Below are 27,332 nucleotides of genomic sequence, written 5' to 3' on the forward strand. Positions count from 1 at the left end.
CTTTCTGGAACACTTGGTCTTAATCTTAGTCCTAGTTTTAATGAATTTGAGTTTGGATTATGATTGCATCGACATGCTGGTATTTTCTTATTGTTTTTCTTTGCACGACAGTTTTGAGAGAACACCTCTTTTTGTCAGTGTCTTTTTAATAGTCAAGAACATAAAGTTCTATACATATCATGGTTGCTAGCTGGAATACATTAACTGGTAAGGGCAAAGTAACTGAGCAAACACATATAGTAAACATGCAAAAGCACTAAGCACAAATTCTGTATTTCAAGAAACCACTTTATTAAATATTTCTCACTATCATTACGCTACATAACAAAAAAACAAAGAGTGTAACAAAAATGTTAAATATTCAAACTCTCTGACTATGTATACAGTAAATCTTCTATTTCTGAATTACTGTTTACTGGTAATTGTAGTTGAATTTTCTGGTATAAATTCCTATACCAAGGTATGGAATTTCCTGTTGGTATCTTCTACTTGTAATCATTTCTTTATCATCTTTATATCAAATAAAGTACCGATAAGTAAATCTACATATAAATTTTGTTATATAAAGATTGAATGTTAAATGATGGAGGAAAAAATGCTTAATTACAACGTTTATCTTATGAAAGCAAAACACTATGAGCTACAATAGACACAAAAGTACATTTACTTTAATGTCAGGCATTCTCTGTTGATCATTCATTTAATTTTTTCTTTTGGTAAATGATACTAATGTTCCTGCATCTTCTTCAAATTATTGTATTATTGAATTTCATAAATCATTTGATAAATACATTATTATTATTTAGTACGATTTCCCATCATCTCAGCATCTATTTGGGTTTTCTTTACAGGAGTGAAAATAAATTTTAGTTCACATGACAAAAACACCACATCATTTTGGTATCATGTTGACCTGTATTGTAGGTTAAGCCAGCGCCTAACGTGCATCGCTTCACGTAACATGCATTATTGCTTTATGTAAAGCATTGTGATGATTATGACTTTTCATTAATAAATGTACAGATAACACCTTAATCGTTTGATATCCGAAGATAATATCTGAAATGTGAATATATTTATCAAATGGTGATTATTGTCGATATGAATGCACTCAACGTAAGATCATAGCAGTAAGAATCTTCTCTCATCCCAGCAAGAGAACAAGAAATAAAACATCTAGTATTGATATTCTGTATCACTACTAGTCACATACACATCATCTCAACACAAAGTCTACATGCCATCTCAACACAAAGTATACATACACCATCTCAACACAAAGACTACACGCCACCTCAACACAAAGTATACACACACCATCTCAACACAAAGTCTACACACCATCTCAACACAAAGTCTACACGCCATCTCAACACAAAGTCTACACACCCCATCTCAACACAAAGTCTACACACACCATCTCAACACAAAGTCTACACGCCACCTCAACACAAAGTTTACACACCACATCTCAACACAAAGTATACACACACCATCTCAACACAAGTCTACACACACCATCTCAACACAAAGTCTACACACACCATCTCAACACAAAGTCTTCACGCCATCTCAACACAAAGTCTACACACAACATCTCAACACAAAGTCTTCACACACCATCTCAACACAAAGTCTACATGCCATCTCAACACAAAGTCTCAGACCATCTCAACACAAAGTCTACACGCCATCTCAACACAAGTTTACACACGCCATCTCAACACAAAGTCTACACACACCATCTCAACACAAAGTCTACACACACCATGTCTCAACACAAAGTCTACACACACCACGTCTCAACACAAAGTCTTCACGCCATCCCAACACAAAGTCTACACACACCATCTCAACACAAAGTCTCAGACCATCTTAACACAAAGTCTACACACACCATCTCAACACAAAGTCTACACACACCACGTCTCAACACAAAGTCTTCATGCCATCTCAACACAAAGTCTACACACACCGTCTCAACACAAAGTCTACACACGCCATCTCAACACAAAGTCTCAGACCATCTCAACACAAAGTCTACACGCCATCTCAACACAATGTCTCAGACCATCTCAACACAAAGTCTCAGACCATCTCAACTCAAAGTATACACACACCATCTCAACACAAAGTCTACACATACCATCTCAACACAAAGTATACACACACCATCTCAATACAAAGTCTACACACGCCATCTCAACACAAAGTCTTCAGGCCATCTTAACACAAAGTCTACACACACCATCTCAACACAAAGTCTACACACACCATCTCAACACAAAGTCTACACGCCACCTCAACACAAAGTATAAACACACCATCTCAACACAAAGTCTTCACGCCATCTCAACACAAAGTCTCAGATCATCTCAACACAAAGTCTACACCCCATCTCAACACAAAGTCTTCACGCCATCTCAACACAAAGTCTACACGCCATCTCAACACAAAGTCTACACGCCATCTCAACACAAAGTCTCAGATCATCTCAACACAAAGTCTACACCCCATCTCAACACAAAGTCTTCACGCCATCTCAACACAAAGTCTACACGCCATCTCAACACAAAGTCTACACGCCATCTCAACACAAAGTCTCAGATCATCTCAACACAAAGTCTACACCCCATCTCAACACAAAGTCTTCACGCCATCTCAACACAAAGTCTACACGCCATCTCAACACAAAGTCTACACGCCATCTCAACACAAAGTCTACATATAGAAGCATGTAAACAATTCATTGGTAGGAATTTACACTATTTACAATCATTACAACATGTTTGCTTTGCATACAATTTCAATAGAATATGATTGAATTTATTTTTCAAAAAAATGGGGATGAGTGCACTGTTATATGGTATTTATAAGACAGTTAACATTGTTTCATTCGTTAAGTATGTAGAATATTTGTTATAAGAGAGTAAGCTTGGTTGTATTTCATGAATTTCTTGTTGTGTAAAACCTCTCACATTGTTGGAGTAGAGACCGTACCAAGTTTTTTTTATGAGTACCTGCCCGTCTTGTGTTTGTGACTGAAACAGATCCTCTGGAATCATCATTTACAACTGTATACAGGATGATTTAAAGATTGAGGTAAGAAGACGATTCTTGTGGATTTAATAAGGCATGCCTTTTGATATGAATTACAATGATATCTTCTGGACTTTCACTGTTACTTTGAAGCCATGGTAGAAGTTTACAATCATCTTTTGCATCCTGGGATCAATAGGTCATTGGTTATAGGTCAACAACCACCATGCTTATTTATAATATGAATGGCTTCATGAAACTGACAAGAAGAAATAATATGGAGCCAAAAGAATTTGGTCAGCATGCAAGAGCCTTCATTAATATTCAACAGTACAGACACTGATGGAGAGATTGTTTCGTAAACCGTATATAACGTCAGGCCCTATATCTGTGCGTAGACAATCTGTGAAGGCACCCAAGCCAAACAAGTCTGATATTTGCTATTTTATGTTATTTGAACTACATCAATTATATAAAAGATTATCTGTGCATAATTCATTTGCAAACTTTTATTAAATGTTTCACTGACGACCTTGCTTAATTGCCCTCGATTGTCTGTTATATACACAAACTTTGGTCTATGTAACGTTTACCACTTTGTAAGAACTGTCTTCTATTATCTGGTATATCAAATGTCAACATTAGTGGTCACCATATCATAAGAAAGGGTGAGGCTTATATTCCAGTGAGGCTTATGTGGGGATCAAATAAAAAGAATTGGTAAAAATTGGCTCTGCAGCTTATTTTACCAGTGCAGATTATAACGGGTAATCATACTATTTTGATCATTCATGATGAGAATATATGGTATATAGCTTAAACATGTAAACAGCAGGTGTGGTTTATGATCAGACAGATCAGTCTGCCCAGCATACACATGGTGAGTTCTGATATATTGTACACTCAAACATTATCACAGTGATCACACATTCAAGCAAGAATTATAGATTCCAGTTTCAATCATTTAAGCTGTGAATCATTGGTAGGGTCAGCGGAAGCAGAGTCTCTTCCTCAGCGTAACTAGAGGAGCTGGGATCTGTTTGTATCGTCCTCCATCAATGTTGGCGATAGCATTTCCTACTTCCTCATTCACCTTTACAAGCACACTGAGTAAGTCGTATCTACACCAAAGGGAAAAAAATCACATTAACAGTCAAATTTTCTCTACATTTTTACATTGCACATTTTGCCCTTTGGCCAATAGGGTTTCCCATTTCTGAAATGCAGTAGAGAACAAAGGACAATGACTTTTTGAAATGTTGTGGAAACAAAAGGTTATTCCCAAGAACACAATCTCATGCTATGGTTCCCAAGCCTACAAAGTCTTTGAGAAATTGGTCAAGAAGTGAGGAAGTATATATTTGGATATGACAAAAATGATAAAGATACACAAAGGGCAATAACACTTTTTCAAAAATTGTTAGATCACAATGCCAGTAAATAAAACATCATTTCATGTAATGGTTATAAAGTCTACAAAGTTTCAGAGAAACTGATGAAATAATGAGGAAGACCCCCATAAGAGAATGAAAAGGTTAAAAATCAAACTGCTTTTAGGAAAACATCACTTCCTGTCATGGTGATTTAAGCCCATGGATCCTGTCATGGTGATTTAAGCTCAATTGACAGAGAGGATCTTCGCACAAATCTAACATCAGGAAAACAACAAGGGGATGTAACTCTTCACAATACAGGAGAAAGTAACTGTCCTTCAGAAAAACACAAACTCATGTCACATTTAGCTACAAAGCTTCAAGGAAATCTGTTGAAGACTGAGAGAGATCTACAGATAAACAGACAGACAACACCATACCACTTTGAGGACAAAAAAAGGGGTAAATGAGAACCAACTAGGAAAATACACAAGAAGTTAATACTTTGAAGAAATTACAAGAATGATATTAATAAGGACTGTCAAACTATTGACAGCATGTAATCAAAACAGCCAACCCTCTGATGGTGTTAATTTAAAAACAAGAAACACATTCTACTTTATATACAGTTACCAACCTGTAGGCATATTTGTCCAGCATATCCAAACACATTCTACTTTATATACAGTTACCAACCTGTAGGCATATTTGTCCAGCATATCCAAACACATTCTACTTTATATACAGTTACCAACCTGTAGGCATATTTGTCCAGCATATCCAAACACATTCTACTTTATATACAGTTACCAACCTGTAGGCATATTTGTCCAGCATATCCAAACACATTCTACTTTATATATAGTTACCAACCTGTAGGCATATTTGTCCAGCATATCCAAACACATTCTACTTTATATACAGTTACCAACCTGTAGGCATATTTGTCCAGCATATCCAAACACATTCTACTTTATATACAGTTACCAACCTGTAGGCATATTTGTCCAGCATATCCAAACACATTCTACTTTATATACAGTTACCAACCTGTAGGCATATTTGTCCAGCATATCCAAACACATTCTATATACAGTTACCAACCTGTAGGCATATTCGTTCAGCATATCCAAACATTCTACTTTATATACAGTTACCAACCTGTAGGCATATTTGTCTAGCATATCCAAACACATTCTACTTTATATACAGTTACCAACCTGTAGGCATACTTGTCCAGCATATACCAAACACATTCTACTTTATATACAATTACCAACCTGTAGGCATATTTGTCCAGCATATCCAAACACATTCTATATACAATTACCAACCTGTAGGCATATTTGTCCAGCATATCCAAACACATTCTACTTTATATACAGTTACAAACCTGTTGGCATATTTGTCCAGCATATCCAAACACATTCTACTTTATATACAATTACCAACCTGTAGGCATATTTGTCCAGCATATCCAAACACATTCTACTTTATATACAGTTACCAACCTGTAGGCATATTTGTCCAGCATATCCAAACACATTCTACTTTATATACAGTTACCAACCTGTAGGCATATTTGTCCAGCATATCCAAACACATTCTACTTTATATATAGTTACCAACCTGTAGGCATATTTGTCCAGCATATCCAAACACATTCTACTTTATATACAATTAACAACCTGTAGGCATATTTGTCCAGCATATCCAAACACATTCTATGTACAATTACCAACCCGTAGGCATATATGTCCAGCATATCCAAACACATTCTACTTTATATACAATTACCAACCTGTAGGCATATTTGTCCAGCACATCCACACACATTCTACTTTATATACAGTTTCCAACCTGTAGGCATATTTGTCTAGCATATCCAAACACATTCTATATACAATTACCAACCTGTAGGCATATTTGTCCAGCATATCCAAACACATTCTACTTTATATACAGTTACCAACCTGTAGGCATATTTGTCCAGCATATCCAAACACATTCTATATACAATTACCAACCTGTAGGCATATTTGTCCAGCATATCCAAACACAGTCTACTTTATATACAGTTACCAACCTGTTGGCATATTTGTACAACATATCCAAATACATTCTATATACAATTACCAACCTGTAGGCATATTTGTCTAGCATATCCAAACACATTTTACTTTATATACAGTTGCCAACCTGTAGGCATATTTGTCAAGCATATCCAAACACATTCTATATACAGTTACCAACCTGTAGGCATATTTGTCCAGCATATCCAAACACATTCTATATACAATTACCAACCTGTAGGCATATTTGTCCAGCATATCCAAACACATTCTACAAACTACTCTATATACAGTTACCAACCTGTAGGCATATTTGTCCAGCATATCCAAACACATTCTATATACAATTACCAACCTGTAGGCATATTTGTCCAGCATATCCAAACACATTCTACTTTATATACAGTTACCAACCTGTAGGCATATTTGTCAAGCATATCCAAACACATTCTATATACAGTTACCAACCTGTAGGCATATTTGTCCAGCATATCCACAAGTTTGTTGATGAACCAACTTCCCTGGCTTCGACTTCGGTAAGACACATAACCTGGCACAGTGGCATACCCCAAAATGTAATCGGCTTCATCTGGAATCATCTCCCGACCGTTAATGTCAACCATAATGTCCTGTCTACTTGGGTGTTGTCGCATTACTGCAGCGTCTGCTTCAATGTCATAGCCTTGTAAAATAAAGGTTTATCTTTTATCAGTTGGTCAAGCATCTCGTCCATTTTTACTGATTCAGCGATTGTTGCAAGTAACAGTGCCCTTTAAATCATTATCAACTCTCCATTGAAACTAAAAATTGTATATAATGTCCCTGCTCCTGTAAAAACCAGAAGCTGATCAGGTGTACAGAACTTGATGTTGTGATACTATGGGGTATATAGGAACTTAATATGCTGAGAGGTTGTCAAGGCATTGATATTGATATTGTGATATAGATTAGAAACAGGACAAGATGCTCAGAGATAATGCAGACATGATTAACCATTAATGCCTCACCCCCATCCCCCCCAAAAAAAGTCACAGCTATAGATAAGAACTGGTGTGTCATGTTTGGAAATTAAATATTACAACTTTCATCCAAAACTATTTTTGGAGCTGTGAGAGGATTGCCTGATGATTACTAAAGAAAATGTATGGCTTATCAAAGATGCTGTTTGAACTTAATTGTTTCACTGTTTACTTGACAAACCAAACATGTAGTTCTCAGTTTCACATGGATAGGAGACTGTCTACTTTTACATCTCAGTCTACAGTAAAGGAAGTCATGTTAATTTGCTGTGTTAATTCTTCTCCAAAAGTACATTACTATATTTTCAAAATGAAAAGTAGTAGAAAGTGTAATAATTTTCAAATTAAATGTGCTAACTTTTGTGCTGAATAATTTCTGTTAACTTTTGATATTTTAAAAATGGCTCAAGACAGTCCAGTCCAAAGTCCAAACTAACTACAGCATAGAAATAAATGGGGCATAGGTAGATAAAATTGTATAACAACAGTGAGGGAAGAGGACGTCTTTAAACTTGAATGATCACTATCTTTCCCTCTTCTCTCTCCATCCATCTCTCTCTCTCTCTCTCACTCCATCCCTCCCTCTCTCTCTCTCTCTCTCTCCATCTCTCCCTCGGTCTCTTTTTCTCTCTCCTCCTCTCTCTCTCCCTCTGGCTCTCTGTCTCTCTTGTAAATTTATAATCTGTACTTAATTAACTTATATGTAGTACTAAACATGATAAACTGTCTAATCTTCATATTTCACAATTTAATGTTTATTCATGTGACTATTGTTATTTAAATATTGTAAACCTGGTGGTAGGAAAGGGTGAAACTTACTGACAAATTAATCTGACGTTCCAATTTGATAACAAAAAGATATGTTTAAACTAAAACTATGGTTTCAAGACTCAGTGATCAAACACAAAAGCTAAGACCAGAGAAGAGACCATTGGGCCGTTTCCTGTTCGTGTATTTCACGCCTCTGGGTTGAGTAGATATTTTACTGTTAAATCCCACATGTAAAAATTATTAAAAGAAAGCTAAATAAGACATGTATCTCACCTCCCTGTTTTTCTCTTCCCTGGCAGGCCTGGATAAAAAACAGCTTTGGTTTGCCAGCAAGAGTGGGGCACAACTGTGCCCGGAAAAATCCTGTGAGGATGTCAATTCTCAGCATCTTTCCATTACTACCAAATATGTGACCAGCGGCTCCATGGGTCAAAATGCAGCACACAAAACAATCAAAACGTTCATGGTTGCGATAGCCAATGCTGCTCAGCACCTGAGCAATCTCGAAATCAGTCTGGTCATTGAATGTTTCTACTATGAAGTCAAGCTTCTGAAATATATATCTCAATCTCTCTGTAAAGGAAAAAAACATATCTTCTTGTACATTCAGTATGATATATGAAGAATCCTCCACTCTGAGGAATCTGTTACAGTAGATGTTTCATTGACATCAGAACAATAAGACAGTGGTATCAGAGATTTACTCTTTGTTTTGTTTTACAAGAAAATTAGATATTCTCTTTATTGAAGTTTTTTTGCAATTTTTTGTGAAATTGCTGTCAAAGATATTTTATGAACTGTACATTTTCTTATCCTTTTATTATTAGTACAAAACTTGTTGAATTGAAATACCAATCATGTTACAAATACTGAATTGGTCCAAAATCATTATACCTGTATTTAAATATCAAACTCCAACTTTCCAATGAATCAAATGGCGGATGAAATTTGTAGCTACTCTCAACACCAATAGTACTTATCTGATAATATATATCTTATTGCTCATAGTTCAAAGAAATGTCAGCAATTGGTTCAGTTTTTCATCTTTTCCATTTTTAAAATTGATTCCTTTATAAACTATATAAATGATTTAATGAAAATTTGGCAACTTAGGACAAGACAATCCTTTTCCTAGTTTGTGTTATCTAATCATACACATCACTTCTGTAACAATGAGCACAGTTTACAATTCATTAATATCAATTTTGATCATCCAGTCATCTCTTAAATGTCAACACTATAAGCCTTTAGTATCACTGATGGGCACTAGAAGGATGAAACAACTGTATGATGTAGTATCACTGATGGGCCCTAGAAGGACGAAACAACTGTATGATGTAGTATCACTGATGGGCCCTAGAAGGACAAAACAACTGTATGATGTAGTATCACTGATGGGCCCTAGAAGAATGAAACAACTGTATGATGTAGTATTACTGATGGGCCCTAGAAGGACGAAACAACTGTATGATGTAGCTATTCAAATGTTTGACCCTATCATATATTATTCTAAATTTGTATTGAAAGGTGATATTCACTTGTGAGTCTTTCCGGCAAAATTTCATTTTGAAAGTTTCTAACTAAAACAGAAAAAAATTCCTTTACCTTTTTAAAAATAACAAACGGATGAATATTTTTCTAGGTGTAACCATATCATGCTATCAATCTCACCTGCATCTTTTTGTGTCCCAACACGGTTCGGCATTTCTTTACTGTTATCATCTCCTGGCACTTTATAGAATTTCTCATTGTTGATGATTACACAAACACCTTTAAATACAACAAGTAATGTCATGTTACTAAATATAATTTTTATATACCACAAGTAATGTGATGTTACTAGAAATATATAACATGCATATATCACAAGTAATGTCATGTTACTAGAAATATAACCTACATATACCACAAGTAATGTCATGTTACTAGAAATGTAACCTTTATTTACCACAAGTAATGTCATGTTACTAGAAATATATCATATGCATATGCCACAAGTAATGTCATGTTACTAGAAATATAACCTACATATACCACAAGTAATGTCATGTGACTAGAATCATTACCTTTATATACCACAAGTAATGTCATGTTACTAGAAATATAACCTTTATATACCACAAGTAATGTCATGTTACTAGAAATATATAACCTACTTATACCACAAGTAATGTCATGTTACTAGAAATGTAACCTTTATTTACCACAAGTAATGTCATGTTACTAAAAATACAACCTACATATACCACAAGTAATGTCATGTTACTAGAAATGTAACCTTTATTTACCACAAGTAATGTCATGTTACTAGAAATATATAACCTACTTATACCACAAGTAATGTCATGTTACTAGAAATATATAACCTACTTATACCACAAGTAATGTCATGTTACTAGAAATGTAACCTTTAAATACAACAAGTAATGTCATGTTACTAAATATAATTTTTATATACCACAAGTAATGTCATGTTACTAGAAATATAACCTACATATACCACAAGTAATGTCATGTTACTAGAAATATAACCTTTATATACAACAAGTAATGTCATGTTACTAGAAATATATAACCTACTTATACCACAAGTAATGTCATGTTACTAGAAATGTAACCTTTATATACCACAAGTAATGTCATGTTACTAGAAATATAACATGCATATACCACAAGTAATGTCATGTTACTAGAAATATATAACATGCATATACCACAAGTAATGTCATGTTACTAGAAATATAACCTACATATACTACACATAATGTCATGTTACTAGACATGTAACCTTTATATACCACAGGTAATGTCATGTTACTAGAAATATAACATACATATACCACAAGTAATGTCATGTTACTAGAAATATATAACCTTTATATACCACAAGTAATGTCATGTTACTAGAAATATAACCTACATATACCACAAGTAATGTCATGTTACTAGAAATGTAACTTTTATATACCACAAGCCATGTCATGTTACTAGATATATAACCTACATATACCAGAAATAATGTCATGTCAAGAAACGTCCTGTTACCCAATGTTGTGTTCTTTGATGTAACACTTAACCCAGACAGACAACACATACTTGTCTTCCTATCCACGAGTCAAACACATTACAAGTTACAGGCATGGTTTTTGTTTGCTTGGTTTAGTGCCCTGAGAACAGGCAGGGTCATTTAGAGGCGGGCTCTTGTAGTAGCTGTTGGCTACTTCACTGAACAACATACAGGAGGCCCATCATATTCTATCTTAAGCAGTCAGGGTGAAGTTTCTTGTCTAAGGACATAACCATTTCAGCAAGAACAGATCTGTTTGTTAGCTTCATCAGGCATGACGTCAGTCCAAAAGTCTCTAAAATGTCTTCAAACACTGTATCGTAGTTTAACTGACATTTAATTTACAATTCTTTCACCATATTGTTTTTTGAAACACAAAATTTTACTTTATCTCATATGTATGTGTACCTCTTGGTTTGGCATCCATTTTGTAGCTAGGTAGATCTATTTCGTTGTCAACATGAGCCCGCTGCATTTGGCGAATAAGTTCATTATCTTGTCTTTGTTGCTCAGTCTCATTTATCGGCTCTCTGGGCAACTCCTGGCCACCTGACATTCTGCCATCAGCTGGAAGACCTACAAAAGCAGATAAATATGTAGTTGTTTGAAAGGTGATGGTATCATAAAAACAACATGTAACATATTAAACCATGACATTAAGTACAGCTTTAACTTGAACTTACCAATGGTGCAGCCTTTATGATTTTTTTTTTACCTTCTCTTTAAAAAAAGTATAAGAAATATGAATAGTTGACTCCCCTGGGACAAAATATTATTCTGACTTAAAATTCAGTGGATATGCTTATAACTGGAGAAACATATATCATTTACTGATTGTTAGGTATACCGAACTAGTTATGGAAATTATATAAACTGACATAGTTTTACAATCTGATAAAGATGTGAGAATAGTAACTTATCTTCTTTGTTTGACCACCGCACTGCCTCAGTCTGGTCAGTGTTTATCTGGACTTTAACACTGACTGACCATAGACTGTTAATACCTACCTGGCTGAAGATTGTGCTGGACACCTTCAGGTTGATTGGCAGTTGATTGACTGGGATTTAAGATGGACAACTGCGCTTCTTCTGAAATTGAAAAAAAAAATGTTTTATTATGGGTATATATACCCCTTCTTCATAAAAGAGTTCCATGTTATAAAAAAACAACTATAATTGATAGTTATTTGACCTTGTTTATATATTCTGAAGAAAAACAAATCAAAGTTCTTGAAAATGATCTTGAACAAATAAAACAAGTAGAATGAAGGAAGGTAATTCAAACAGATGTTATGGCAATCAAGCAATTTGAAATATCTATACAAGAAACACTGCATGAAAACAACCTCCGTGAATGGCAATATTTTCTGTCATGTTCTCCTGTCTGCTTGATGATGGGTCCTGAGGGCATGGTGATACACGAGCCACAGCAGGTGATATTTCATGGCTGGAGTCATTGGGTGGAGTTGGTGTGGGAATGGGCTGTGTCGGAGGATTTACCTGTTCTTCCATGCCAGTCTCCTTGTTTTCTATTGAAAAGGACAACAGGATTACATTACAAAACATATCACATTTCAATATAATAGAACACAGGTCATTCCAAAATCACTAAAACCTTAACTGAATAATTCATAGGAGTGTTTTGAAATCAATATATTATAGGTAATCAAATGTTTTAACAGCCAAACTTAAATGATTTCATATTTTTGAAAGATATTCTTCAGGTTGGTAATGTCAACAGAACAGAAGTTTTATAATACAACCATTAGAATATTAGAGTGTGACGTTTCAATGACTACACAGTCACCTTCATCTAATAACACAACCAGTAGAATACTAGAGTGTGATGTTTCAATGACTACATGGTCACCTTCATCTTATAACACAACTAGTAGAATATTAGAGTGTGATGTTTCTATGACTACACGGTCACCTTCATCTTATAACACAACTAGTAGAATATTAGAGTGTGACGATGACTACACGGTAACCTTCATCTTAAAACACAACCAATAGAATATTAGAGTGTGATGTTTCTATGACAAATTGACTTCGGTACATTGTGACCATCTGGTGTACTTTTTTGGTATATAATCTGTTTAACAGTTTGTCACACTATTTCGACCTAAGTGTACATTGGTTTATAGTACGGCAGGGAAAGCTGGTTAATTCCCTACCATCTCGTATACTAAGTACATCAGTGCTAGTACGCTCCACACTGGCCATTTGTCTGATGAAGGTGACTGTGTAGATCTCGTACACTAAGTACATCAGTGCTAGTACGCTCCACACTGGTCATTTGTCTGATGAAGGTGACCGTGTAGATCTCGTACACTAAGTACGTCAGTGCTAGTACGCTCCACACTGGTCATTTGTCTGATGAAGGTGACCTTGTAGATCTCGTACACTAAGTACGTCAGTGCTAGTACGCTCCACACTGGTCATTTGTCTGATGAAGGTGACCTTGTAGATCTCGTACACTACGTACGTCAGTGCTAGTACGCTCCCCACTGGTCATTTGTCTGATGAAGGTGACCGTGTAGATCTCGTACACTGCGTACGTCAGTGCTAGTATGCTCTACACTGGTCATTTGTCTGATGTAAGTGATGGTGTAGATCTCGTACACTACGTACGTCAGTGCTAGTATGCTCTACACTGGTCATTTGTCTGATGTAAGTGATGGTGTAGATCTCGTACACTACGTACGTCAGTGCTAGTATGCTCTACACTGGTCATTTGTCTGATGTAAGTGATGGTGTAGATCTCGTACATTTGTCAGATGTAAGTGATGGTGTAGAAGATCAAAATTACCTATGATCTTTTTTGTAATGCTTGCATCATTGATGCTGCCATAGTATGGTCCTATTGTGTCTAACACGTATCCATCAGGTAACACAAATGACATGAATTTTAGATAATTGGTTTTCTTTTGCCCCCCATAAGATGCCCTTCGAAACTCATGATGGCTGCTTTTGTTTAGATAGATATATGTTCCATCCAAGATGAGATTTACGTTGTCACCATAGAATGTCTTTGTAAAAACTGTATTGTGGGATATGGCTTCCTCACGAGAAAGATGTCCTGTTCCAAGATATTTTGGCACAAGTGTTGTGTTCAAAACATCAACTATGTTGTGAAAATATCTGGACAGTGTAGATTCTGACAGTTTTGTCAATGCTGTCATCTGCTTCCATGAAGGGTTAGTTTTTAATTTAACCCAGAAAAAACAGAAGAACATCCAGTGAACTGGCAGACAAAGTCAAAACTGAAAGATCAGATCGGCACAGTTCTTCAACTGTTCTAAGGTCCAGCCAGTCCATGCAATACAGTCGGTATCTGATAGATTTGCGAACTGTAGCTTTGGTGCAATTCCATCTTTGCCTATCTTGTGTATTATTTCAAACAAATCATTAATGACCTGGCCAGTAATATCTCCTAGTTTGGCTTGTAGAGGTTCTCGATTACTCAAAGTTACCTCGGTGTCCGGATGCAAGTAAGTGCCAATAAGGAGTTGTGGGCAGTTACATGCATCCGTGCATAAATGCCACATGGTTTGGATTAAATTGGGTCATGGGCAAATTTCCATTGTTCATGAAAGAGGTCCTTTCTAAAGATAAACCACTGACTTCTAAAGATAAATAATACATTCTCAAAAGAAATAATGAATTTCTAGTGACTGACTGACTGACTGACTGACTTTCTTTATTTCCTCTTTGCAGAGATTTCATCAGTACATATGTTTGTCGATATAATTACATATTAGAGTTAATTCTACAGAAAAAAAAATGTTCATTTTGCAGAGTTAAATTTCAATTAAAGTGTTCATTTCGCAGAGCATAATATATACAAATTTCGCAGTGTTCAGCATCAAAACCGACCATCTTTCGTAATCAAGTGCTAAATCCTGCTTACTTCCGAGAATGAAGCTAGTCTTTTGCTGGTCTTCCAAGTTATCGAAAGCCACGTATTCGTGGACGTCTAGGAAATTGACATAATACTCAAGTAATCTGTCTCGGCTTGTGAACAAACATGGACATTGAATAAGGAAATGTACTGCTATGTCGTCGACATGTCTTTTACACAATTTACAATTAACGGGTTCTGTCATATAACGATACGACAATTTAATCAGTTCTCCAAGTTTCCACGTGAAACTTGGATATTCTTTGCCGAGGATCCACAAAGGATGGGGCCCACAACTATCCTGAATTGAGCAAAACGTCTTAAGGGAAGGTTCCATCACGATTCGCTGACTCCACTTTGAATAGTAAAAGTCATGGACTACTCGGTTACAGAACTGTCTCCATGATGAACGTAAGGGACAGAAGCCCTCAAAGACATAATCGAATATGCTAGACGATATACCTAGTTTTGAAGCAGTTATGAATATATCGTATATGAAACTTTTTGGACTAATGTTGTTTCTACCGAATAAAAAGGTACATAATCTAATGATGAACAGCATTTTCCAGACAAATGTATTACTAGCAAGACACAGTTTGTTCCAAAACATAAGCTTTCTTTTTTCAACCTCGCCACAAATATCGAGCAGGCCAATTGCCTGTATGGTCACCAGAGTTGGAGATCTTTTCTCGAAACCCTGACACCTACGAGCCAAATACCTTTGCGTCAGTCGAAGATCTTCTTGTGAGCGATTGGTAGGAGCTCCCCATAACTCCGAGCCATAGAGAATTCCTGGCTGGACAATTGATTCAACCAACTTGCAACTGATGAGAGGGTTCATACCCCCGTCATGAATTCCTGCGCTTATTAGGGCATTTAGCGACTGGCGCCCTTTTGCGCATGATCGTTTAATGTCCTCGTTACATTGTAGGGACTGAGTGAGTATAATCCCGGCATATTCCTTCTCTGTGGTCCACTGTATAGCTTGTTCACCCAACTTACATTCAATTTGTGGAACACTCTTTTTCCTACCTTGATGGAATCGTAGCAGCGAGCTTTTCGCTGGATTATAGGCCAATCTCCACTTGCAGGAAAATTCATATACCGTGTCAAGGAGGTTTTGAATATTGCCGACAGAAGACGAGAGAAGCAACGTATCATCCGCCAGGAACACCGCTGGTATGTGGAGCCCATGAATTTGTAGACCAAGACTAGTAGAGTCAAGTTTTGAAATCAGGTCGTTGATCATTACAAGAAACATCCAGGATGACAAAGTCCGACCTTGACCGACACCTTGCTTGACCTCGTACGCATTCCCCTTTATTCCTTCGTACAATACACAAGATGTCACATCTTTAAAGGAATTTTGTAGAATACGCCAAATTTTACCATTGAATCCATTATGGTACAATTTATACAGTAGTCCATTTACCCATACACTATTGAAGGCCTTCGCATTGTCCAAGAACGCGGCGTACACATTCGTGTGCATTTCTAAATAATGAAGTGCCGCTTCTCTCACTATAAATGCTGCTGTGATGCTACCACAAAGTGGTCGGAATCCTTGTTGCAGTCCGTGTGGGAAGTTATTGTGTTCGGAAACCTTCGCAATTCTCTTGTACATGACCTTTTCAAAAAGCTTCTGAAGAACGGGAGTCAGAGTTATATCTCTATAATTATTCATATCGAGTCTATCCTTTTTCCCTCCTTTGAATAAGGATATCACTATTCCATGCTTAAATGAAGGTGGATAGTCTTCGATTTCAAGAATAGAATTGAATATTATGGTAACGAGATCTAACAAACAGTTACCAGCAAATCGAATGTGTTCCACAACTACGTAATCGTGACCGCCTGCTTTACCGTTATTCATATCCTTTAATGCAATAGAAACTTCTGTCGCTGTAATTTCGTTGCGACAGATTATATCGTCATTGAAAAAGGATTCCTCGCGCAGCCGATTGATGTCATTGTCGATTAGACGTTTATGCTCATTGTCAAAATGAGGCTTGGATGTAACCTGAGCTAGTTTGCTGTAGTGTGACGTCCATGCATTACGATTTATATCAGGATCACGAGATATTTCGCCATTAATTCTGATCTCGGACGATTCATGCCTATTCAACTTCCTTGCGCGAATGGTCCTGTAGAATGTTCCGGAATCCATCTCCGCTGCGGCTTGCAGTTCTTGAAATTGCCTTTGCTCATACTCTTCCCGCGCTCTGCTAAGCTCGTTCCGAAAATTACGCTTACAGCGCTTATATTCGCAATACGATTGAGACTGAGATCCTCGTGGTTTACCTTCCCCCAGCCATATTAACCGCTTTTCACGCATGACCTTGTGGAGTTGTTTAACTTGTCCATTTTTCCAATAAGGCTTAAGGTATGGTCGATATCTTTTGAAGGGCAAAGTTTTCCTTGCCGCTTCATGTACAGCAAAAACAACGTCATTTACTGTACGTTGTAACAAGTCGACATTACTTATCCTAGCTACATTGTCTGTATATGTAGATAGAATTTCAGAGACCTGCAAAGCATAGTTTGCTTTTTGTTGAGCGGTACATTTATTCCAGTTTACGGCATGTGCACTGCGTTTCCGTCTATTATTCAAGAGAGCTGGTACCTTGTAACGTAGGATTATGGGAAGATGATCAGAAGCGTTAAGATAATTGTCATCAAGTATAATACATTCACTTACGCAGTCTACTTTTGTAGATTTGACCATAGCGTGATCGATGAGAGATTCATGTCCATCCTTCGAAACAAATGTTGATAGACCACCTTTAGCCCAAGCTTGAGAATTGACCGATATTAGACTTTTCTCGTCTATAAAGCTTTCCAATAAGCGACCTCTTTCATTTGGATTCACGCGATTCTTTTCTCCGAAACGTTTTCCGATTTGAGCATTGAAATCGCCTACAACAATTACATGTCCTTGGTCTGAAAATTTATCGTAGAGGTCGGAGATATATTCCAATGTTTCTCTATACTCACGCAATGGAACGTTCGTAGATGGAAGTAAGACACCGATGACAAAGACACAAGACTTGTTGTGAAGCTGTACAGAACAGCAAAGTACTCTGTCACTTCCGTCAGACAGAACTGGACATACATTTAATTGGTTGCGCCATAATATAGCTAAACCACCATATCCACGATTGCATATTCTATTCTCAGGTTCAACTGGAATTCTTTTGTCGCTAACCCCGTAAGCTTTAAAATTTGCATCGATGCTATTTAAGAAGTTCATCTGCTCTGGCAATAGCCAATGTTCTGTTATAACGGCAATGTCGGTATCTGCCAGAAGTTCGGTTAATAACGGTGTACCATACATTACACCGCGAATGTTCCAACAGAGAACTGTGAAAATTATACATATAGAGAACGAGTATATCTTTGTGGAATGCTTTAACTCCATGATGTCGTATTAGAGCGCGGTACACCATCGAATCGTTTCCGGTACTCCCATTCGCGTACCAGAATATTTTCCGGCCAGAATGTTGGATCTGTAGCTTTCCCGAAGTCACATTCACGAACATTAAGTCTGGCTGTATATGTGGGCTCATCACCTCCCCAGTATTTAATTATTTTCATGTAGGTCACCTTGACACCTCTTTCAGCGGCAAAGCTAACTATGGAGCTGATCACCTCCTCCTCTTCAGCATTGGCTGTGATTCTAGACATAACGAGTTGCCTGTTGCGCTGTTTGCGTTTTACGCCACGAAACTGATATGAGGACGTCCGTGAGTCATCACTGTTCTCGCGCTCGCCGAGTTGCTGTTTAGTATTGTAACCGTGGAAAGTTACGTTCCGTCCTCGTTGATTTGTACCAGGTTTCACGTCGTCACCTACTGTGACAGAGAGCACGCTAGAATCGCTAGCACCTTGCGCAATCTCTGCGTAGCTAGCGTGATGCGATGTAACAGACTGGAGAACAGCAGGTCCTTGTGACATAATATTTGATGATTTCTCATTCAGTACTTGCGGTACTTTGATTCTAGATTCAGACTGATCTGGGCATTGTAGCGTACTTTGTTTCGTCGAATCCATGGACAACCCCTTGTGTTCTATTTGTACTCGCAAATCCTGTATGATATTTTCTAATGATTTTATTTCTTTGTCTTTTCGCTCATTTATAGCGCGGACATCACGTATTTCAGATTTCAGATCCCGAATATCTTCACGAAGATCCTTAGTGATATATTCTATCCCCGAAATCATTTCATTTCTCATGTTGACAATTAATATAAACAAATCAGCAACTGTTTGGTCGTTAAACTTGTTGTTACTATCAGAAATGGGCCCATGAGTAGTATGTGGCTGACCAGTACCGTTGTCTTCACGCACGATTGATTCCGTTCTATACACTTGTTTTGGTGAAGTGTCACAGGATAGTACTGATACGTCGGGATTTTCACACTGCGAGTTGTTTTCCATATCGAGTTTGTCTTTCGTTTTCGTCACCATATATTTAATGTCATTGCTTCCATTGCCACCGTCGATATAGTGGTATAATGAAAATATATCATCCAGGTATTTCTCAATCGCAGACGTATGTCCACCGTTAGTACGCTTAATAAGTGACCCACGGGGCGTATCCGACCTTGTCTCTATTGCCAGATCATAGAGTGATTGCCGGACGTTCGCTAGTTCATCAACACTGCTTTTGTAAATCGATCGCAATCTTTTCTTGAATTTGACTTTGTCACACGATCCAACAGTTTCTCTTTTATGATTGAACATACTCTTGTCTATCTGCGTCGATGTCATAGTGTGATCATCAATGCTTATAGAGTCACTCTCCATGATGATAAACCGTACGTATCGTATCCTCTAGAGTGATTGTAATTTGGATTGGTCACTTCAAAGGTAATTTGTGATTATATAAAAGTTAATTTCACAGTGTCATACACATTGTAGCATCAAATTCATGTGCTGATTGCTTTTACTTTCAATGTACGACTAGAAGATAGAGTACATGCACTGTATGATGTTCATGAGTGGTCAGTTTAAATACTATGTACGCGTACGACGGACATGTAAACATACATGTAAGATGTACTCATAGACTGTTCTCGATTTGGAGGATAAACACATCATATTAAGATAAATGGCATGCTCAAGCTGTAATGACGATTGATCTCTGTAACTACTGACAAAATTGCGAGTTAAATAAGTCAATAATTTGACGATGTTACACAAAATTAATTAGAGCATACCTTGAAGGTGTTCACTTGCTCAGCCTCGTTTTCAACTGTTATTACTAATTTCAAAATACAAATAATTTCTAAAAATAAGAATATTAATTCTTAAAGAGAAATATTAATTTCAAAAGATAAAACACTAGTTTATAAAGAGGAATGATCCATTTCTAAAGACAAATAATTCTAGATGTGAAGATTTTTATGAAAATCTTTACCTTCAGTAGTACTTGGAATAGGTTCCATAACCACTCCTGGAAATAAGTTTTTCAGGGCCAGATTTAAAGCCAGAACCTGAAAGTTTGCCTTATACATAGCAAGGTACAGCATTTGACCAGCATTCGGATTGTCATTCACCATCGTATCCCTCCAGTACGATAACATAAGGTAGATTTTTCCTGCTGTAGACCTTCCTGTTGCTGTTATTTCGTCCAAATCATCAATACTTATATCAAGTTCTGCACATAACATCCTCCATCTTAGTTCCTTTGCCAGTTCTATGCTGATACTCATTAAATAATTGTCTGGGATCTCTGTAATTAACAAAAGAAATCTAATCCTGACAAAATATTTTTAAGAAAAAACATGTTTTTCATTTCTTTCTTTTTTTTTCTCCTTATTTTCTTTAAGAATTTTGTGGGTCTCATTTTTCTGAAAACATCATATCTGAAACAGAGATAATCGTTGATTATAAACGTTATGGAAAAAATGTAAGGGTTTGATGAGATTTTCCTATATAACATAGCTCATCCTGAGTGAAATTTTTCAGCCATGGTTAAAACATGGGTAAAAACCCCTAAATCCCTACATGAGTGTTTCCTGCTGAAACTGAGTTGGTATGCTATACCCTATTAATTCCTATATTTAGGGCACAGATGCAGCAAGATTTTTTCTCTTTTCTTTCCTTTAGTAAGTAATCAAAAACGTTCTGATGATCTGCCTTTAGCAAAAGCATGACCTGTAAATATAATCATGCTATGCAAATGAACCTACTACTTCCTGCAGGAGCTGGTGGCAGTACATTTTGACTAGTATCCATCATTTCGTGATCACTTGCAGAAACCATGACCCCACTGGCTGGATTTGATGCAGTTTGTACTTGCATAAGATCTATGATGTTAGGTGTCTGTGTTGTTGGTTTGGGTCCAAGTCCAGCCACTGGAGGCAGGGGTGGACCTGGTCTACCCTTTTTGTACGGATAATCTGTAAAATTTCAAAAGAGTATGATTATAGATATTTTTTTCATTATCTTACAAATTAACATATAACACAACAGAAAGAAAATCTTTTATTTACTGAAGTTTGATTACATTGCCAATCACAATGAATATAAAAAACCTCAAAATATTAAAAATATAAAGTCCCATATCCATAAGGGCATAACATATAATTCAAAACATTTAAATCAAATCATAAGGTCAAAATTTCTTACACTCAGGAAATACCGCTTGATGACAGTTCAGTTCAAAATATGTCCAAAAAAATTCAATAAAGAGTATGTATACATGTGTTGCATACAATTTCATTGGAGAACTGTTTACAAATATTCTGCAAGTCTGGAAGGCTATATTTGTTAGTATTACCCTTGTCTCAATATTTAATGTTGGAACATAATACTGATTTACATGGTTTATATATAGGCTATATGTATATAGTTCAATTAGATGAGAACATTGTGTATTGTTTAAATATGTAAACATAAAAGGCCAACAAGGCAAATAAACTTGATTATCGCTAACGTTTTCAAGCCATGTCTCAGCTATCTTCAGGCGAATACTTAACTGTCTTGGTAATAACATTATGATGCAATACAATCAATAATATATAAGGGGAGATAATAATGTTATTAATATTTAAAAGGTGTAACGACACTAATTAATTAGCATTTAGTGCCAGCTTGAAGATCCACTGGGAAACATTAACTGGTACTTCATTTTTAAAACTTTTTTAAAGAAAAATTTGGATGAAAGAAACTTCTATTAAAAGCAAGTCAGAGACACAAATCCCAGGCCTACTGAATACCATATGTTTACACAATCTATTTCAGGCTTGGCTGTTTGACAACAGTGGCAATAAAAAGGCTTCAGATAGGTCAGATAGGTTATCAAAGAATCAGGACAACAGAAAAAGATAAAAATAATGAACAAGGAATGTCCATTCTTAAATGAACATTCATTACTTTCTAAATATAAAATCTCTTAATAACATACTTAAATGAACATTCATGACTTCCTAAATATAAAATCTCTTAATAACATACTTACTTAAATGAACATTCATGACTTTCTAAATATAAAATCTCTTAATAACATACTTACTTAAATGAACATTCATGACTTCCTAAATATAAAATCTCTTAATAACATACTTAAATGAACATTCATGACTTCCTAAATATAAAATCTCTTAATAACATACTTAAATGAACATTCATGACTTCCTAAATATAAAATCTCTTAATAACATACTTACTTAAATGAACATTCATGACTTCCTAAATATAAAATCTCTTAATAACATACTTACTTAAATGAACATTCATGACTTCCTAAATATAAAATCTCTTAATAACATACTTAAATGAACATTCATGACTTCCTAAATATAAAATCTCTTAATAACATACTTACTTAAATGAACATTCATTACTTTCTAAATATAAAATCTCTTAATAACATACTTACTTAAATGAACATTCATTACTTTCTAAATATAAAATCTCTTAATAACATACTTACTTAAATGAACATTCATTACTTTCTAAATATAAAATCTCTTAATAACATACTTACTTAAATGAACATTCATGACTTCCTAAATATAAAATCTCTTAATAACATACTTACTTAAATGAACATTCATGACTTCCTAAATATAAAATCTCTTAATAACATACTTACTTAAATGAACATTCATGACTTCCTAAATATAAAATCTCTTAATAACATACTTAAATGAACATTCATGACTTCCTAAATATAAAATCTCTTAATAACATACTTAAATGAACATTCATGACTTCCTAAATATAAAATCTCTTAATAACATACTTACTTAAATGAACATTCATGACTTCCTAAATATAAAATCTCTTAATAACATACTTACTTTCATATTCTTGGATTTTCTGTTTCAGGTCAGACCTTTTCAAAATGTCCATTATCCTGTACAGAATATCAACATCATCCAGTTCCAGTTCTTGCTCTCGTTGAAGAAAAGTAAAAAAGTCCATCATTGTCTTAATCTTTGCCATAGTTCCTTTTCCAAACTCACTTTGTAACACAAACTTTGTTGTTGCAAAATCCTCTTGAGTTAATTCTTCAACAAGCTCATAAAGCATATTTCTGAAATGAATTAGAGAAATATATCACAATTATAATACAAAAACCTACATGTATATATATATATATTATATATATATATATATATATATATGTATATTTGAACCAGATTTACATGCAAATTAATGGGTTTGTTTTTACTTTCTCATTGGACACTAAATACCCACAACATATAAGAGACCCATGGGCCTTGACAGTCGTCTGACTATAAAGAACTTTTTATGAAAGATGCAAAATAGGCCTAAGATAAATTGCTCAAGTACTCTACAGCTACATAAGAAGACACTGTTGGTTCATCAAGACATTTTCTGCGAACTTGAAATCATACTCATTATACATGCACTACCTAATTACCATTAATCCAGACATCATAACACATCGGATACCCGTGACCTTGAAAATGGGTAAATGTCATTAATATTACCAACGTTGGTAACCCTTCATCCTAGCATGCTACAGGTCTAATATCATCATCCTTAGCCTTTTGTTTATTGGTTATTGAGAAGAAGTCATTTAAAGATTTTAACATACTTGATCCCTGTGACCTTTCAAGCAGATCAAGGTCATTCCTATTCACTAGGGGTAGAATCAACTTAAGAAATGATTTCTCACTCCCAGTGATGTTTAGTCTCAATTTGGTTGCAATCCATTCAAATGTAGATGGGATGGATTTTCTGTTTTATTTTAAATTTGATTTATTTTTATATTCCGTCCCATGTTTGTGTTGCTGTTGCACTCGTGTTTATGCGCCTGTGTATTCCTTAGTGTAGTTGCTTTATGGCATTAGTGTCTCATGACGTCATATTTGTCACTGTAGTTGTCCTGTGTTCTGATTGGTTTGGATGTTGTCATCATTGTGTTTGTGAAATGAAATAAATAGTTGGTACGAGAAATTTCGAAAGACTGGACATAAATGTAAGTTGCTTTAACATTCTATTTACTAAATTCACTATTTCTTCTTTTCTATTATAAAAGCAGTATTTTTGATAATTGTTTGTATCTTATATGTACTTATCACTAAATGTTTACCAAATCACTTCTTTTTATGTGAGAAAAACCATTGTGAATGCCAACGATTTTAGAATCATATCTTTGTTTTAAAGTAATATTTTGTTGTCCATATGTCTGATGTTAAACTTGAGTGTAAGAGTGTATTGTTTATTCCTAGAAGTGAGCCGTTTATGTGTATGAGCCTAACTTTTTAACAAGCTGTTCTTACGATCAGCTCTGCACCACACACAGGTATGATATTGTTGAAATGTGCTACAAGTGTATCTAATAGTAATATAACATTATTTATTAGTAGCGTTATATGTAAGTTTAATGTAATTTGTGACCATCTTGTATAACAACATGAAATTGGCAATGTAAGACTAGTAAGAGTTATGTCCCTTGTTTCCACTTGTGTGAGCAAGTTGAAGTATGAGTGTGGAAATTAGTGGAAGATATGCATACTGAAGTTATGGTAATTATTACTGAAATGAAATAGGTGAGAAATCAGTTAAAATTCATTATCACTTTTCAGTTAAAATCAAAAAGGCTTTCCAATGTTGTTAACACAATTACATAATCTGCTGACTCTGTATTAAAATTCACAGAAATTTAATGTGTTCTTTGCGATCATTTTAACAGATTAGTTATAATTCTTTTTATCTGATCAAACCCCCTTCACTAGTTTGCAGTAAATATGTAATTACCTGAATGGTGATAAGTTTGTGGACAAAGCTCTGTCAGCACTACCATACTTTCTCTTCACTTCTTTTGAATTTTTTCCTAATTTTTTTACCAAATCAAGTCTTCGAACTCTGAACAAAATTTCAAATAGCAATTCCAAATCTCCTTTCTTTGGTGAAATCTTGTTTGCATTTTCAAGCTGCACAAATAAATCAATTCCTCTATCAATCTTCTGAAGTTTACTTAATGGGATAACATCCTGGCACAAAAATTTCATATTCTCTATATCTTCGGAGTCCAGCTCACTGTCGACTTCAAGGAGAAGTTTGTGTTGAGAAAACTGTCTAACGTCCCCTGCTGGGTCCTCTGACGCATCGGTTTCCATGTCAGCCATTTTCATAATAAAAGCTGTACTTTTTTCAAAAACTAAGTCATATTCATCCAGGTTTAACTTCTTAAATCACCACCTTTCGATCTTCATGTTGTTATCTGAAAGACTGATGAGGAGAGGCAGGCATGTGTTATATACTATAGTTAGATATTTACATACAGACAGAGTATAATAAGTTGAATGTCAGAGAAGACAAACAATATAGCATGGCTGGAATCACTTCATCCCTATATAAAAAGTTGTCTGATCTGTGAGGTATGTGGGTGGGTAGTTCTGGTGTTACCTGATACTACATGTGACTTTGATATATGTTTATAATGGGACTTAATTTAAACATAAAATGCTAGTTTGATCTGGCATGTCGATTAATGATTAGCATTATTAAAAGGAACGTTGAAGTGATCATTTTTGATGAGTCATAATAATAACCGATAATTAAAAAAAACCCCACTTTTCTAATCTAAGACGTACATGTTCAGACTTTAGTAGCAAAAAAATTGTAAGAAGGTGTGGCCTTTCTGGAAGCTGACATGTGATACCACTTGACAAAATGGCCATTCTGAAATACATAACCGTCCAGAACCGATTTCGAGATGATACAGTGTATGAGACACCTACCTATTATCTGACAGAAACCATATTTAACACTTCATGTATTAGTCCAAATTACTGCGACATTCTATTGACTTTTTTTTATTATGGTCTGGAGTTAATTATATCAGTTGTCTGGCTGGAGTCAATGAACTCGCTGAACTTTGGAAGTGAAGCGTCTGTTTAAGTTGGACGTATTAGAAACTAAAGGGAAATCCCCACAAGCTATTGTGACTGTGGGAACTGTCAAAATAGTTTGGACCATTCATGTATGTACAGACCACACAAACTCCATTCAAATGAAAGTTGAAATACATAGAAAACATACATACACTGGTCACTTATATGGTTCAAATTATTCTTTAAACCGGACCATAACATTAATAAATTGACAATTCTTTGATCAGACATAAATAAAAAAAATCTCTTTTGCATACACACCTCAATAGTGAGGGTAAATGATTCATGAGTATTTCTGGTTATCGACCAACAAGATACATGTTATAAATTGTGTGTACACGATACGGTGAAGTGATTATTTATCAGACTACTGATATGAAAAACATGAGACTCCACAAGAATAAACATTTGGGGAAGAACGTGATGACACGAGTATCAAGATTACCTGTAATTTCAGTGTTTCTGTCTAGTTCTTCTCTCGAGATTAAGATTTTCTTCAACGAAACGCTGTTAAATATTGCACTTTTGAAAATATTTCTAATTTTAGCTCTTGTAAATTCTGCTTCATGGATTTATCTTCTCCGTCATCATTCGTCCCAATGAAAATTCCCAAACGCCAAGTCTGACCAACTCTTCGTCGCAAGTCGCATCGCGAGGGAGTAAGTGAAGCGTCAAGTTGACTTAGACGAATTAGAAATTACGGGGAATC

The 27,332-nt window shown here is 35.5% G+C and overlaps 1 protein-coding gene across 1 annotated transcript; it reads right to left on the reverse strand.

The window, feature by feature from the left end:
• Positions 1-290: 290 nt before the first annotated feature.
• LOC132565251 (uncharacterized) lies at positions 291-27,196 on the reverse strand. Its single transcript, XM_060229890.1, has 12 exons — positions 27,069-27,196; positions 25,485-25,958; positions 23,555-23,790; positions 21,440-21,649; positions 20,665-20,979; positions 12,688-12,870; positions 12,350-12,430; positions 11,750-11,917; positions 9,946-10,044; positions 8,548-8,847; positions 6,953-7,166; positions 291-4,160 (listed from the first exon to the last, which is right to left on the reverse strand). The coding sequence occupies exons 2-12, from the start codon at positions 25,859-25,861 to the stop codon at positions 4,028-4,030; spliced, it is 2,316 nt and encodes a 771-aa protein (XP_060085873.1). The 5' UTR covers positions 25,862-25,958; positions 27,069-27,196; the 3' UTR covers positions 291-4,027.
• Between the last annotated feature and the right edge of the window lie 136 nt (positions 27,197-27,332).

This window comes from Ylistrum balloti, unplaced genomic scaffold, assembly GCF_031769215.1.
Source record: "Ylistrum balloti isolate Yb309-2 unplaced genomic scaffold, AGI_CSIRO_Ybal_v1 Utg369706, whole genome shotgun sequence".
NCBI classification, from domain to species: domain Eukaryota; kingdom Metazoa; phylum Mollusca; class Bivalvia; order Pectinida; family Pectinidae; genus Ylistrum; species Ylistrum balloti.